The 17,258-nt window shown below is 38.2% G+C and overlaps 1 protein-coding gene across 1 annotated transcript in view; it reads right to left on the bottom strand.

Annotated features, from left to right (window-relative positions):
• The window catches only part of LOC117472599 (A disintegrin and metalloproteinase with thrombospondin motifs 3-like), a 102,465-nt gene that overhangs the window by 39,617 nt on the left and 45,590 nt on the right, over window positions 1–17,258 (bottom strand). The window contains exons 5-10 of the mRNA XM_034117896.1: window positions 16,314–16,446; window positions 10,599–10,712; window positions 8,036–8,181; window positions 5,914–6,089; window positions 3,164–3,297; window positions 1,717–1,840 (exon numbers count right to left, since the gene is read on the bottom strand). Coding sequence (XP_033973787.1) covers window positions 1,717–1,840; window positions 3,164–3,297; window positions 5,914–6,089; window positions 8,036–8,181; window positions 10,599–10,712; window positions 16,314–16,446 — 827 coding nt within the window. The remainder of the gene's footprint in view (window positions 1–1,716; window positions 1,841–3,163; window positions 3,298–5,913; window positions 6,090–8,035; window positions 8,182–10,598; window positions 10,713–16,313; window positions 16,447–17,258) is intronic.

Raw genomic sequence — 17,258 nt, 5'->3', positions numbered from 1 at the left:
CTCTGGATAATGAACCTGTCACAGTTCCCACAGTCAGACCTAAACAGACGCTTGATTAGTAACAAGGAACAGAAGAAACAGCAGATTACATCACTCTTGTCTCTAAGTCACTACAGTGTTAGGCATCCATCTGCTCTACAAGCTGCACAGTAAATGCTATAGGACAGCAGTAATGGAGTATTCAGTAACACTGGATACTTGCATATTGTGTTTTCCAACAAAGGGCTTTCTTTTTGGGCTCTCTTGCTTAAGTGTTTCCCTGTTAAAAAAGGTGAGGGGTTAAAAGAGAGAGTGATGTGAAGAAACAAATTATGAAATGGATTGATAACAGTTTCAACAATTCTGAAACGGTTTAATGAAGCCGTCACGTCAAATCCCTCACAACGTCAATTTTCATTTGATTGACTTTATGACATCACGTCACATGGATAATGGTGTAATGGTAATATAGTGATGACAGATGAGGCTGGCATCAGAGGTGGTTACTAGAAGGCATCATGAAAACGTTAAATTAAATGCACGTGTCGTTTGTTATTTTCTCATGCTGGAGATTAATGTGAAAACACATTTTTCACAAAGAAAATGAATCACTTACTCACACTCATTCAGCTTAACAACGCAAAGTAAGTTTTGTTACAGACAAAACACCCATGTGTGAGTGTGTGTGTGTGTGTGTGTGTGTGTGTGTGTGTGTGTGTGTGTGTGTGTGTGTGTGTGTGTGCGCGCCCTGTATGGCTGCAGAGGGGAGATAACCTAAAGGAAGCAGCCTCAATTGAAGAAGTTTGTACGAAGAGAAGGCACACTGTCTGAACTAACAAACTCAATAATAAGAAGAGAAACTAATATGTGAAATGAATAAAAAGGGGCATAATTATTTTTCTGCTAATTAATAAGGTTCTTAATCCAAAACAAAAACAAATGTGACAGCTGACAGATACTGTGGCTTTTCCCGCTCCCTGTAGATTTATTTATTAGCTTTGAATGCAATATTCTGCACATTAACAAAGATAAATGACATAGCGATCTGTAGAGTGTGGACGCCATAGTGTCGTGCAGTGATTACATATTTGTGTAGGCCGACCCGGAAGTTAGCGCCACAAGGGCTCATTTGACAAAAAGGAATGGTCTTTTTCCTTTTGTTTTTAGTATTGCAGGAAGCAAGATCTATGGCAAACACACGTTTATAATACTTACACATTTTGTTCAGCAGGATAGTCCGCGCATTTCAACACCTTTATGGTGTATAGCGTAAATGCAATCGGCAGTAGTAAAAAGCTAATGTTTGGCTTGAAACAAACAACATCACGATTCCATGGCTGTGCATCACTACCGCTAAGCTAAAGCCGGCTAATGTTCGGTGTGATGACGTTTAGTATTTAGTACTTTACTTTAGTACTCAATCAGCCACTTTTTTGCAAACGCCATTTTTAAAAGACATGGAAGATTTGAACACTCACCAGTGTGGTATTTACTCAAGGATTTGATGTCTTAGAACAAAAAGTGGAAATCTCCTAAGCTTGTGTTAACCACAGATCTTATTTCACATGTTGAAAAAAACATTGATTTTGAGACTTTTTCAGAAATCATACTGGGATTAGGTTTCACATGTTAAAAGGAGTAAAACAAGAGTGCCACTGAAAAAAGATTACTAAAGTGCAGCATGGACAAAGCTGCACTCCACTCACAGACATGTGTACTGGTTTCATGTTTTCTTACCAGGTTTCTTTGGTGTTCGGGTGAAGGATCCTTTCACAGTGCGGCAGTGGGAGTTGTCCCCACCACAAACACCACATTTGTCTTCAACTTTGGTGGAGCCAATCTCTCTGTCGCAGCCGACATTCTGCAGACCACGAACATAACCAGACAGATGAGTTGAGATTCTTTTTGGACTTGTTAAATATACAAAGTGGTTTTACAACAAGGCTTCGTAATGAGATTATCAGTGCTAAATGGAGACGGAGTTGTGTAAATCTGATTGTGTTTTGAATACACATGTTATACAGATCCAGCAGAGCATTCCAAAGCATACTCTTTTTGGTGGAAAGTACTTTGAACATTTACTCAAGTACTATACTTAATAACCATTTTAAAGAACTACTTATGTATTTCTATATTATGCTACTTCATACTGTACTTATAATTAAATACATTACTGCGGAAGATTTGCTTTTACCTCGACACATGTATCTGATAGCTTTATAAACTTTGCATGGTCTGATTATTAATAAAATAAAATAATAAAATAAATGTTGATTTAATTAATAAAGATTAAGCTAACCAGCAATATATAAAGTAATTGAGGCAACAGCAGATGGACATTTACCATCAGCAATTTTAAAGTGATAGAAACACAAATTGCATCAATTATTTTACAATTATAAAATAACAAAAATAATTTAAAAAGTGTCATTATGCATAATGAGGACTTTTCCTTTTTACACTCTTGGTATATCATTTCGTACTTTTCTTATATACAATTGTATTGCATCACCTGTACGTCTACACGGTTGTATTGTTACTTTAACTAAATGTAATATATTTGTATACTTACTCACAACTCTTTCTCCATGAGATGCAAGGCAGACACAGGGGCAAGGCAGGGCCCTATTATGCTTGTTTTTCAGGTTCATATTGGATTTTTTGTGCCTCTACTGTGACTTGTTTACAAGCTTCAGTGTTCCTCTGGGGGGAAGTTGGTATTAAAGCCTTTGCAGACCATTTACATCCATCACATATATGAGACAACAGGAAAGAGAAAATCCCCAAAAGCACAATAGGGCCCCTCTAAATGTTTCACTGCTCCTACAAAGTGCATCTAATTTTCTCCAAATGTGTTATTAAACACAGTTTTACCAAGCAAATAATTTGTAAGCATTTGTGGTTTTATGACTATTAGTTGCCAAATTCTTGTTGCTGTGACATACGTATTTCCGTGACCAAGACTTGTATCTTCGTATGTACTTATGTGTACATTGACATTCTGCTTTGATTAATTTCAGTAAGGAGGGAAATGTCAGATTTTAGACTCCTGGTTCTACGCAGCATGTGCAAAGTTAAACCTGTTACTGATCGGTTTTCCAACATCACACTTTGTCTACATTTTTATAGATTTAAAATACAACTTTTACAACGTCAACATCATGTAGTTTAACCACATGCTTACCACACATTCTCCCCGTACGCAGATGCTGTAGGCGTCTTTGTAAGAGCATCGTGTCCCATCATGCACCAGCAGCTTCATGTAGGCCACGTCTGATGTCTCCTTTGACTGGCAGTACAGGTGGCATCTCTTGTTAGCTACAGGAAAACACATTATAAAAATGTTGTGGAAAGCAAAATCCAACTTAGAGAAAGATTGATATTTTGAAAGACTTTCAAAGATGAATGTGTTGTATTTACATAATGTCTAAACACTTAAAAACATAAAATATGCACAATTAGATCCAGACTTTCAAAGGGTAAAAGGGAAAAATGAATCTCATTAAATATACATCTCTTTATGTTGGATAGTTTAATAGCTTGTTTTTCAATTGGCTGGATTGACCTACATTCTTTATTATTTTGCCGAAGAACTGACACAATGTCCCACTGCTTTTGCTGCGGAGATTACAACTATCTTGCAATTTACACCCACCAACATGTCAATTCTGACAGGCATCGACAGGCATCCTCTCAGAGCAATAATGGCCAATTCGAAGTGGCATATTATATGCAAAACTTCCTCTACAGTATGTAACCTTTACACAGCGAGATATGCGCTCCAACTTGGCTAGAGTAAAAAAACATCTTCAAAGGTTGTGATGATTAATCACAGGCATTGCTCTCTCAGTTGCTGAACTTCTAAAACACAATGGGAGTTTCACAAAAAGAAAAACAAACCGCTATAAATAAATCAACTCCTGAGCTCCGTGCCTTCACAACTTCATACCATTCATCCGTTTGCATCTCATATATTTATCCATTATTACAATAAGCAATATTTAATTTCACTGTACAGCATTTAATCTTCTTTTTCTATCTTAATCTATTTTACTTGCATATAGTTTACTTCTCCTGCATTAATTGAACATAAGTCTTGAAACATTCTCTTGCAATATTTTATTTCTACTCTGATTTTGTTTTATGTCGTATATATGTTTATGTTGCATTGAAGGAGGAGCCTCTGACTTAAGTGTTTTCATTGCATATCTACACTGTAGCTGTGGATATGACAATAAAGCCCTTTCAACCTTTGAACACAATAGGAGTTTTGTAAATCCATCACCACTGAAACTCTCTCTACCCTGACCAACTGCCTGATTGAAACAAAATCCTGGATGCAATGCTACTACCTCAAACTCAACTGTAAGACATTTGGCATGCTCATCATTGGTCCCAAATCCCTCAACAGAACCAATAATAACTTCTGCTTCACCATTGAGGACTCCATTCTTTCTCCCTCCATACACATCCGCAACCCTGGAGTCATTTTCGACAGCAACCCGACTTTTGAAAACCATATCAACCACATCACCAAAACCGCCTTAAAAATATAGACCAACAAAACGAACCTAATTAAACTAAAGTATATTCAGAACTCAACTGACCATCCCCTCAAACCTGCTCCCATGACCACATCACCACTCATCTGCAGAAACTCCACCATTTGTCCTCATTTTAAAACATTAATCAAAACTCACCTCTTCAGAGCTGCTTTTAATGTGCAATTCATTTTGTGTATCTTATGACTTAGGTCTTATATTTATAATTTATTTATGAATTTGAATATGTATCTGTAAGGATATCCTGTCTTTGAGTCTTTTTAAAAGCACTGGGGTGGTGCTTTTAAAAGAAACTCTTTATATAGGTTTGCACACAAACCTATATAAGACACTACAGGAAAAAAAAAGCCCAAAGCATTATAGGGCCCCTTTTCCAAATTGTATCAGGTGTTTATGTACTTTTATTGAATTTAGATTCTGAGTTGTAGTGAAGAGCAGGAGCAGAAGACACCAAGTGTTATCCTTATCCATTGGATTTTTGCTATAATGGTGATATTGAACAATGTTAGACATACAAGAAAATAAAAGCCCTTTTTCCTTCATTACGTCTCCATTTTCTCTGGATTGGTAATATAAATAGATTCCTATTCCTAACCTTTTTACCTTTCAAAGTAGACAAAAGAAATGCATATACTGTTAGCTATATGGTTAAAAAACTATCCCCGATTCATTTATGCTTTATTATTAAAGTAAATTACCCTTAGGGCAAAGGCCAGAATAACCTCACTCTACACTAATTAATATAATCTTGTACAAAAGGCCTTTGATTTTCTATTGAACGTAATAACTGGGTCTAAATGTAAAAATACTCTCAACTATGCAGGATAGCTCGTTAGCTTCCATAGAACAACGTGCTCCCACTTTACATTCTGGCAGCCTTCATAGGGTTTTCTTACTTCTTTTCCACATGACTGACTGGGGGAACACAAAACAATTGAAGTGCAGGAGGTTGGAAACTGCTCCATGGAGCGAAGCCAGAAAAAGCTAATTCTGATAAAGAAATTAAAAAAAGATGAACGTTTTATATCTGCACTATAAACACCCATCATCTTTACAAAAAGGGGCGATTTTGAGCGTGGATGGCTTTAAACGCTGCATGCTGGCATAGTTATAGGAAGATGAACAAATGTAAAACAATAGAAGAAAGAAAATACAAAAAAACTGTTAAAAAAGTTCAGAAAAGGGTCTGTTTGATAATGTCCCTTAAACGGCTGGGAAATGTTTCGAATGTACAATATGTTTCTTTCAGTTCTTGCTGTCAGAATGCAGATGCCCTTCCCTTGTAGACTTTCTTTGTTCTTTCTTGGCCTAGAAAAACCTTGACAAGTCTCGCGTTAAAACAAAATTATCTTTTGAAATGTTTCTGGCTTACTGTCAGGATGTTCGTAGGGCAGCCAATGGTGTTTGGCATTTTGGAATTCAAAGTGGGAGTTGCGGAGCTGGCACTGCTGAGCTCTGAAATCCTCGAAGTGCTTTGGGCAGTCGTCAGAGTTGCAGAGCTGATACTCGAAGTTCACTCCTGGGCAGTCCTGGCCGCCGTTGGAGGGCCTGCAGGGGGGGAATAGTAAGCAGTACTTTGAGACCACAATGTGACAACAAATCCTGCTTAACCCTAAAATGGACAATCACATATAGATATTATGAAAAATGTATTGATTGCTTTGTTCTACATTACACTCATATTACGATGTTACGTCACCCATATATTGTATTGATATATTAATACATAGACACAACCTGTCAAATGACTGTTTCCCACACAATATAGAAATCATTTTATGGTTAATGTGTGATGAGAAAACATGCATAAAAGATTGGCGTTACGTTTAACATTGCACCTGTAATGCTCTGTCAGAGTTTCCTATTTTATTTTGAATGGGGTTTTGCACCCCGTGTGTGTTTTTACTTCATGCCTGTTTTCCCGCCTGTTTGATTACAAGCTCAATTTCACCTGCTGCCTTTTTCTAGAAGTTGCTTACATTGTTTATTTGAACCCCAGTGTTATTTGTATATGTCATTAATAATGATTGACTGCCAAGCCTACAAAGAACAATTAAATCTGACAATAAAAGTTTGTCTTTCTAAAGCTGTTAAGCAATTACAACAGAATAGTGTGCACATTATACTTTAAAGACTTAAGGGTTGATCAGTGAACAGGAGCAATTTCTCGTTGAGTTAATGAGTAGTGTCTAGCTTTAGGTCTCCTTCATGAAGGTGTGATTTATTATATGCCCATACTGTACGTAGTTGTAACAGTAGTGTTAATCACTCTGCAAGAAAGTCAATAATTCTATTTTAAAAAATGTCAAACAATTCCTTTAATATAAGGAGACTAATGGGGCATTTCCACCATGGCGCGGAGCGCGGTTTAAGCGTGCCGTGTCGTGCCGGGCCCGTTTTTGGTTGCGCTTCCACTAGGCCTAGTTCCGGCCCGGGGGTACTTTTTCACCTCTTTTCTGGCCCGACAAAATCGTGGTTCTATCGGGGCCAACAAACAGGGCTGAGTCGGGCTGAGTATGCTAAACTAGAGAGAGAATCGCTGGCAAGGAGGCTACAACTACAACAAGATGAACATATTTGACCGTGATTTAATTGTAATACACGTTTCAAAATGATGCCGAAGTAACAACATACTGATACCGGTTAGTAAAAACCATGAATTAATGCTTTGGCAAGTCTGCAGACAGACGGCAGGTGAAAAACCTTTTAAAATGCGTGTTTTCTAGATGGAGATTGGCTAAGCTAACTCAATATATGCTCCGACCGTCCACACTCACAACAACGGCCTATACAGACATAAATAAAGCAGCGAGTGTATTCACCATGACACAGACAGTCTGTGGTTTGTACTTAACTTTTGTCTAGTTTCTGAACATATATGAGGAGCTGTGAGCTCTGAGTGCTAACAGCTAACGGCTGTGTTGTTTTTCTGGGGTTCTCATTGAAGATGACGTCACGGCTCCGCCTACACTCCGTTACTATAGTAACTACCCCAGTTCCTAAACTGTAATGGAAGCGCAGCATGAAGTGAGCTGGCCCTAACAAGGCCCAACGCGGCCTAGCAGTACCGAGCGAGGCCGAGGCCGACCGTGTGGTGGAAATGCGCCATAAAACTCCTTGGTTATCGTAGCCACGAGTCAAGTTAAAGAAACTGTCATGGTGAGAATAAAACACAGGGGACTAGTATTACTAGATGTGATGTGGACTTTAAAACCAACATTGGGCCCGATTTCTCTTCCTTTGACATTTTGCATTTTACATAAAAATCAACTAGAGAGAATATGCGTAGTTTGAGGTGTTTGACGAATCAATGCTGTCTTTTTTCTGGTTAGGATAGCCTGAATAATACCTATACTCCCTGTAGCTCAGTAGGCAGGGTACATTTAAGGTTACAAAAAAGGACATCTACCCACTTCAATTATCCAACAATACCTGCCAGCTAGGATCAACCTCCTCCTTTAGGTCAACATTTTGTAATAATGCCTGTCACTCACGCTGGGCTGGTGCACTGACGCGTCCGGAAGCGAACTCCAGTACCACAAGAGCGGGAGCAGGAGCCATACTTGCTCCAGGAGCCCCAGGCGCCATCTTGCTTGATCTGATTAGGATTCTTCCACATGCAGTGACCTTTGTAGCACCACTACAGAGGATGACAGGAGACAGGGAAACATAAAAGACTCAAATAACATCTATTTAGAGCAGAATTGATGCAAAATAATGTATTTTGTGACATCTTTGTAATTGCTAGAGGATTGATGTGTCATGGGAATATATAATAGGTAATGAGGTGGGTGCTGATAGGTTAAGGTATGAGTGTTTATCAAATAAATCAATACAAATAATAAAGGCAACACTCATTACAGAGCATGAGCAACATATATAACCATTTAATGAATGATGGTTAGTTCAATAGATAAATATAACATTTTGTGAAAAAAAGACATGACCAATAACACAAATAGTAGTGTTACAAATAATAACAAATACTAGGTACTTGCTACATCAACAAGTATAATGCTAAAGCAAACCACAATATGCAACATTTGTGTAATTGATAGGGGATTGGTGTGTTATGGGATATGGTGTCACGTTGTGAGTGCTGTTACCTTTAGGCATGACTGTATATCCATTTAATCATTCATGAGAATGTCACAACAATTACATAATACTAAAATAAATAACCCTAAAAGTAAAAATGGTGAAATGTATTGAAAGGGGAAAATTAAAACTAAATTAAAAAAGGACCAATCACGAAAAAGTCCCCAATCATTATTAAGATAATAATAATAATGAGAATAAATAGTAGATACTTGCTACATTAACAAGTATAAAGTGCTGAATCACAGGAAAGTAATTGCATTATGTTAAAAGGATAGGGATTGTGTATTATGGAATAAGTGTTACATGATGATAGCTGCTAGTGTAGGGTTAGAGTGTTTTTGGCACAAAGACATACGTCTGTTTTAAGCTGGGATTCGTTCACAGGCTGATTTAATGGGGTAATGAAAGCTGCCAGTGTGTTGCTTAGTGCTGATGTGAAATTATTTGTATTACAAAAAGGTCTACCATTATGCGATGGCTATTGTGTTTCTTGTTTTTTAGTGTTGTCTGTGGATTTGGATGGGTGTCTAGATGACGGGAAGGTCCCCGAGCAGTCACTGACACAGAGGGTCAGAAAGGGGGACGCTGCGGCTCGTTATCAGGGATATCCTGTCAGGGGCTTGTTTCCAAAAGTAATGTGTTAGTTTGCAGAGCCAGCTGAAGTGGAAGTCATGTCTGATGTGTTCATTGAGCATCGTGAGCATGTATCCCAATTAAAAAAAAATAAACATTTTGTCTTGGGTAATGTGAGTTTTGTGAATCCATTTGTAGCTGCATGTTAGCATCCTCTTGCTAATTGTGAGTTTGAGAGAACTGAAAGAGAAACCCTGCAGCAATGTTACATCATCTGGTGAAAAAGGTTCCCAAAAGAGTGGTAGCCCATTGTTTTCAACAATCATATGTCATTGTTAGGCTGATGCTGTGGTTTTGCAACTGACATGCATTGTTTATTAATTACTTTTGGAAAAACTGCTGTATGATCGCGGTAATTGTGTAATCATGATCTAATCCATCAAAGATTCTTCCTCCCTCACCGCATTCAAAACATCACTCAAAACCCACCTGTTCAACACTGCATTCAACCACTGACCCCCCCCCCCCCCCCCTATTTTCTGTTTTGTTTATCTCTTTTTGTATTTTTCTTTGTTTTTTCTTTTTTATTATTTGTATTCTCTGTCAAAGCGTCTTTGAGTTTCTAGAAAAGAGCTATACAAGTATAATGTATTATTATTATTATTATTATTATTATTATTATTATTATTAATAAAATAGTCCTGCAGATAGCTATAACAATCTTGTGGAAAAGCGGAAACAAGCACCAAAATTCATCCCTTTGGGGTCATTTATTTTAAAAAGACATTAGCCACTTTAATTTCCAAAATGGCCGCCATTTCCAGCCGAGGAAACAGTATTTTACCACAGAATTTATAACCACTGGATCTATTTTGGTGATTTTGGTATTGAGTTATTTGTTTAAGACTATGGGGAATATATAATACAATTAAAAAAGTTCTTCAGAGTTTTTTTGTATCATTTTAAACACAAAATGTAAAAATGTATATCTAAAACACTGCATTATTTCAAAAAACATATATTTTAACGATTTTCAAACTCCAACAGGAACTAAATTCTGCAAAATATCAGTAAATTGGTTAAAAGTCAAATTCAGTGCTCAATCTGTGCTTTATTTAAATGCTCTGAGCAATCAAATCTAACACATCTTATCAGTAGTGTCCTTGTTTCCACATTATGACATAAAGCTCATGAATACAAAGGAGATAGGAAAACAACATTTCACCTTGGGATGGGACTGTTCAAAAAGTATTTGAATTCACCATTGACATTAGGCGTGCGTTCTCTGATTGCCATTCTAGTCTTTTCTCTACGTCCAGACACCTTTTTCTCGGTTTTCCAAACCAGTGGCCATGTAGTACTGCATATAATAGACATACTTACTTTTCCAGGAGCACACTCCGTCCCATCGAGAGGCGGACCCTTCTTGGTTTTGCAGAAGTACGGGTTGTCTGGATGACTGCACCACAGCTGTTTACATGGGTCAAATGTACGGAACTGAAACGCAGAGAAGAGAAAAATGATGTGTGAGGTCAAGTGAGCTGAACATTTACGTGTAACCGGCATGAATCTGACGCACATAGAATGGAAAAAGAACTGCAATCCTAAACTGGTTGTATATTACATTTGTGATCTGTTTTTGGTGCAGATTATGATAGGAAATTGCAACATCATGACTTATTATGTTTTTTTACAATCAGGTTGGAGGACCTCATGATCCATCTGTCAAAGAAGAAAACGTTTTGTTCTTGGCTCAAGACAAATTGTACTCTTTTGGTGCATTTTGAGCTAGGTTTTTTTTTGTTTTTGTTTTCTAGCTCCTAGCTCAAAATTATTTCTTGATACCATACTGCAGGGGTCGGCAACCCCTGGCACACTAGGAATAACTGGAATAAGTGTGCAAAACATTTAAATTGTATTTTCGGATCCTGAACGAGACCGCCGCCAGAGCGCGTCTCCCCGTTACCTGCAGAAGGAAGCCATGCACGCAACGCAGCCCCGGTCTCTTTAACTCCAGGCGACTTTCTGCCGCTTTCCTCCGTGGTGCAGGGCTGATCGTTTCACCACAGAGGAAAGCACTTCACAAATTGCAGTACCCATAAGGAGCTGTACAAATGCCGCAGTTTTTAGTTGAAAGCCCAGTGGCGATCTGCTCATCTCTCATAGAAATAATATGCTACAAAGGGGCGGACTGGCCATCTGTGTGTTCTGGAGAATCACAGAACAGACGATCGTCCTTATTATTATGCCGTTTAAACCAATTATTTAAATTTGTTTGTTAAATTCGGCATCATGTAAGTTGCGCTGACAGGTACACACACTGCTTCCCCGCAGCGAGGCTCCCGTCGCCCTCCTGTTGACAGTTCACGAGCATCGAGCTCCCCCCGTTGATAATTCACGATCGTCGGCACACTGATAATTCTTATTTTTTTTAATGGCACTTCTTATCAAAAAGGTTGCCGACCCCTGCCATACTGTATCTGCTCATAGCAACTTCTATATGGTATAGTTTCAAGTAGGAATGGTAAATATGTTATGGAGTCTGGTGGAAATGTGGCACCTCAGCTGTTTACATGGGTCAAATGTACGAAACTGAAACACAGTGAAGTGAACGAGCCTTAACTGGTACTGTTGATGTAAAACAAAGCGTGTAACACATGGCAACCCAAAGGCGGAAATGTTTTGTGTTAATATGGCGGATGATGATTTGTATACATACAGTATAAAACATAAACCAGGATGGCATAAAGTATAAAAGATATGAGGTGTTAAGTATCGCAGTCACACTCCTCTATATCGGACGGACAGCTGCCACCCAAGAGTTACAAGCTCCACTATCAGGCACTCAGCTGAGAGGAGTTGGGATGTTTTTCGTCCCTTCAAGGTCGTATTTTTTTAAAGGAAGAATAGAACGGACAGGACTCATTGAGAGAACTCGAAAATTAGCTTTTTAGCTGCCCTGAGCATCCTTCTGACAAAAGGCTTCGTGAACAACACAAGCCCTAAAATGATTTCATCGACCCGTTCCCATCAACAGGCCGAGAGGGATCCGTTGGATCGCTCAGTCTCTCTCCTCTTCTGACATCCTTCTCTCTCATGAAGCTCCTCTTATCTGCATGGGATTCAAGCCAGAGATCAGATTACTACTGGCATTTTTATGAGATTACTTTTATTCATATATTCCATAGGTTTAAGATACTCATATATATTTTTTTTTAAATGTGCGCTACGAGTGAGAATTGCTGAAAAATGGTAAAGCAATTAGAGGTTCTCCTCTCTTACGGTATTGATATGCATATTTTCCTTTATGTGTGTCATTATATTTCCCCAATTGTCACTTTCCTGTTCAACCTTCAATCGCTGCGGCAAATCTCATATTAACACTGCAAAAATGTTTCATTTGAAAGCTAATAATAAGATATTAGATAACTATCTCAGTCCAATACATTGTGTATAATGAACACCATTTGTTTGCGCTCATTGGGTGAATTGTACTTTGTTCTTAAAGGCAAGTCACGTCCATAGAAACACCCACACTAATTTCTAAGCCTCTTCACCAGTAGTGGCGTGCTGGCACTTTTTGCGTTCAATCTATCATAACCTTGTGCCTCCATTCTCCATTTTCTTTGCTTTCTGCTTTGCGGAACTGCAGATCCAGCTACCTAGTCCTCTTCTGTCGCACAAATGGGGCGGCAGCAGCTGTGTCTGTAGGGACTTGGCTTGGGAACTTAATGGTGGCTGGTTCAAGTCCCAATCGGACCAAAAAAACACGGAGTCTGGACTGGTATCTGGAGAGATGCTGCCTCAAACCCCAAACTGCTTCCTGGTGCTGGAAAGCCTGGCAACCTCTTTGCTCTGGCACCTCTCTATAAAATGCATGTGTTTGTGGATATCTGTATTTCTATGTGTGTATGTGTACCGTGAATTCAACAGAGTGAAAAACTTAAATTCCCTCACGGATTGATAAAGGTTAATTTAATATATACTATCAAATGGCGAAAAGGCTGCCCTCCTAAGCTAGTGCTTATAATACAGTGCTTATAATACATTTTAGGCAAAAGTTATTTGTTTTGATTCCAGATTTGGATACAAAATGTCGACCTCATGTCTTTTTTTCAATAAGGTAAGAGGACCTTATGATGCATGCGGCAAATAAGAAAAAAGTGTTGTGTCTCGTCAAATGTGTTAGTTATGTTTATGCATTTTGTCTGTCATTTCCTGTTTTATTTTGTACTTACCTCTTGTCTTCAATTTCAGGCCCTGTTTCTTCCTCCCCTTGTGTGTTTTTCCCGCCATCATCAGTGTCTGCCCCGCCCCTGATTGTTTCCACCTGTTCCCACTCACCTCATGGTTAAATAGTCCTGTCTTCCCCTGTCCTGTGTCAGTTCGTCTTGTTTGTTTCCCCGAATGGTCGTGCCAAGCCTCAGCTCAGAAATAATCACTTTTCTCTCATGTCAAGTTTTGTTATTTTGTTTATTTTGTAGGCTTAAGTTTTTATTAAGTCGCTTAGTTTGTTCCTCCTTGTGAGCGCTTTTTGTTATTTCCACTACCTACTCTGTTAAGAGGGATTACCTGACCTGTGACAATAAATATACTTTTTGTTACATTCAAGACTTTGTCTCTGGGCCGTGCATTTGGGTTCATCAGTTTGTGTCGAGGTCCTGACAGAAAGTTTGTTATTGGCCCGAGATAAATTGCATGTTTGATATTTTTTTGCCACATAGAACGCTCATTTTAGAAAACCCGGGATGATTGTAATAAAAATGATTTCTTGGTACCATATCTGCTCATGGAAAATGCTATATGGTATACTTTCCAGTATTAGTTTTTATAGGTTCAGATGCATTCAGATAACATATAAAGGGCCAATAGGTGTTAATTTCACGATGATTGGGGTCACAGATTTACATCCACTTCATTTGCCCGTCTCATTTACAGTAATATGACTTAATAGAAATAAATCTAACACTCGCACATTATAATCCCGTAACAATTACTACGATTCTGTCTGCAGATACCATGTCTTCTTTTCCAATCTTGTTACATTTCTCAGGTTAATGTATCTTTGTTTGCAGAGGCACACAAGACAATTAGCAGTAATTAATGTATTTTGTTCTAAACAAAGAAAAACGATTTAGATTGTGATACAAAAAGTATCGCCTTGGCTCTGATGAACAAGTGATATACAGAGGCTACTATTACTCCGATTGCAGCTCTGTCCCTCTTGTTCTGTTTACACAAAGTGCAATTGTGGGAAGCTGCCCGCTCCAACAGCTTGTGTGTGTCGTTCACTTCAGGCTAACTAGGGAGGCCAACAGCAGTTGTTCAAAAATTGCAGATGTCATATTTGGACACAGCAAAAAATACATTTGATAACAGCTTTTGTTTGTAGAAAAACACCCGAACAAATGTTGTGATGCTGTTTAATTTGTGGTAGATTGGTGATCAGATTTGGTGCTTGACATCTCTGTAAAATGTCAGAACATTCTTTAATTATAGCTTCCATACTGAAAATGTGCTCCCTTAGTATTTTATTCAGACCTGTTTTGGGTTTTGATATATTTTTCTTCGTTTTTAAATGAGTCTTTCAGCAACACTTGTTCCAGAAGTGGATGCAAACAAGATAACTACACTTCTTTGGCAAATCCTTCACATATTTACAATACGAGAAGATGGATATGGCGTTGTTGACTCAGATTATTTTAGTTGAAACATTTGAAATGTCCTGGTTGCCAGCTTTAAACAAATGCATGCATCTTTTGGTATAGACTGCTCCGTTTTTCATTTTTCTTTAAATGTATTTTGAGCCTCAACATTTTGCTAGAACCCAGTCCCCAGAATTTCCCAAAACCCAACACCCCAAAGAGTGTAGATTTAGTGCTTGAAGGCCCACACCGTAGCTAAGAGCTGTATCTCCTACTTTAAAAACGTCTTATCTCCAGCGGATGAGTCTATCACGAACAAGGTCAGAGCTGATTAGGTTAATAACTGCAGATTACCTTCTCGGATGAGTTCTGGGAAGAAGCCCTCAGCTTGCTGTCAACTTTGATTCAGTGTCTGCGACTTCTTAAAGTAAATCAATGTTTAACTTGCCAAATCTTCTATATGTACCATACTATTTTAATGTAATTGAACAGGAATGTGGGGTGGGATTTATCTATTGGGCTTGTTGGAGATCTAAGTATACTGTTATAGTAATCTCTTGCGGCACTAAAACATTTGATTAGAAGATCTCCAGCGAATGACTGACTGATTTAATGGAGTATTACAGTAAGCAGGAATCTTTATTTCAAGGTAATATTCTGCATAAACCTTTTTTCCAGCATACTCTAGATGGATGGACGTATATTACTGACTAAAATTAGTCAGAACCCCCAAGTTCTCCGCCCATTCCTCACAATACACACAACCTCCAAAAACAGACAACCTGATAAAATCTACTCCATCATAGAATCCATTACAATCCGATGCTGCGATTTTAGATGTTTTTTTAGATTCTATCTGTAGTGTACTCTCTCGTAATAAAATAAATCCTTGTACCATTAATTTGCATTTTTAACAAATATTTTGATAAAAGAAAAGCTTTAGAACTTCCTCCAAAATTAAAAAGGTTAATGATTAAATATTAATTCTCCAGTTTTTTGCAGGTTTACATACATTTGTTGTTTTTCAATCTATGTCAGATCAAGGTTCTAATTAGCTTTTTTACCCGTGACTTTGATAGAAACGTGATATTAATATCAAGCTTGTGTAGATCAAGGTGATTTGATGAATAAAAGATGCATTGACTGCAGAATAAAGTAACAGAATATAAATTACCTCACCATCTGCAGATATTAAGCAGGTGCGACTGTAAGCAGATGTCTGTTTGAAGTGCTCCCTAATCTAGCATCTGATTTTGCTTGGAGGAATCTGCTGATATTTGAAAATCAGTTTATCTGAAGACTGCAATCATCATCGGCATCAGTCTGACCTGCTTTTCTCATCTAACATTTTTATCATTTTGGAGAGTAAATTAGGCCCTCTTACAGACAAGGTTTTGGGGTCTGAGTACACACTGTTCAGTCCTCCAAATGGTAACCTGAGTGCAGTACTCACCGAGGTGCAGATCTTATAGCCCACTCCAAAGTCAAATCGACACTGCTCATCCATCGAGTAGTTGATGCCGGGAAGTTCAGGGAGTTGCGGCCAGTCGTGTTTGAATGGGTCATCTAGGAGACAGTCGTACGTGCTGTCGGGAAAGAAGAGGTGACACCGAAGTCAAGCACTGAAGAGAACATTTTTTAAGACATTAAATCATTTTTCTAGATGGATTAGTCTACTGGGGCCTTGAAATACTTTAATCACAGGACCAAATAGACATATATAAGAGTCAAACCTTTCTCACTAACTGATTACTCCAGTTTAAAATGTGCTGCTGTGAATTCAAACTGTCCCTTTGATACATTTGGCATAACATTCTACAGCATTAAATCCATCAGTGTAATATCACACTCCAAGTAGAGCTGCAGCTAGTTGTGGGTAATGTGGCAAAAATCAAATACAGTGTTATGATCTATTTCATGTAAGTAACAGTTTCTCATTTAACAGTCATTGACTTGTTAATTGTATTCTTCTATTGCAAGATTGGTGACATACAATTTGTGTTAAACTTGAAAGAGTCAAAAATTCTTTAAAAATAGACTTGTTAAGGGTTTTTAAGGCTAACAGGTACAAAACAATTCTAGCCTGACTACATACAAATCATAGTCATGTGTTTTTAAAAGACTTGAAAGTATTCTAACAAATAAAAAGACTTGGCTAGCTGCAATTAAACGCCTGCAGCTAGTCCAGAATGCAGCTGCACGTCTTCTGACTGGCCATAAAAAGCGTGACCACATCACCCCAATTCTGGCCTCACTACACTGGCTTCCAATTCGGTTCCAAATTTATTTTAAACTCCTTTTATTTGTTTTCAAAGCCCTTAATGGGCTGGCTCCGGCCTATATAGCTGACCTCCTCCATCGCTACACCCCAGCCAGAGCTTTAAGGTCTGCTGACCAG

The sequence above is a fragment of the Trematomus bernacchii genome, unplaced genomic scaffold, assembly GCF_902827165.1.
Source record: "Trematomus bernacchii unplaced genomic scaffold, fTreBer1.1, whole genome shotgun sequence".
NCBI lineage: Eukaryota > Metazoa > Chordata > Actinopteri > Perciformes > Nototheniidae > Trematomus > Trematomus bernacchii.
The sequence above is the reverse complement of the archived record's forward strand: the minus strand, read 5'-3'. Positions and strand labels throughout refer to the sequence as shown.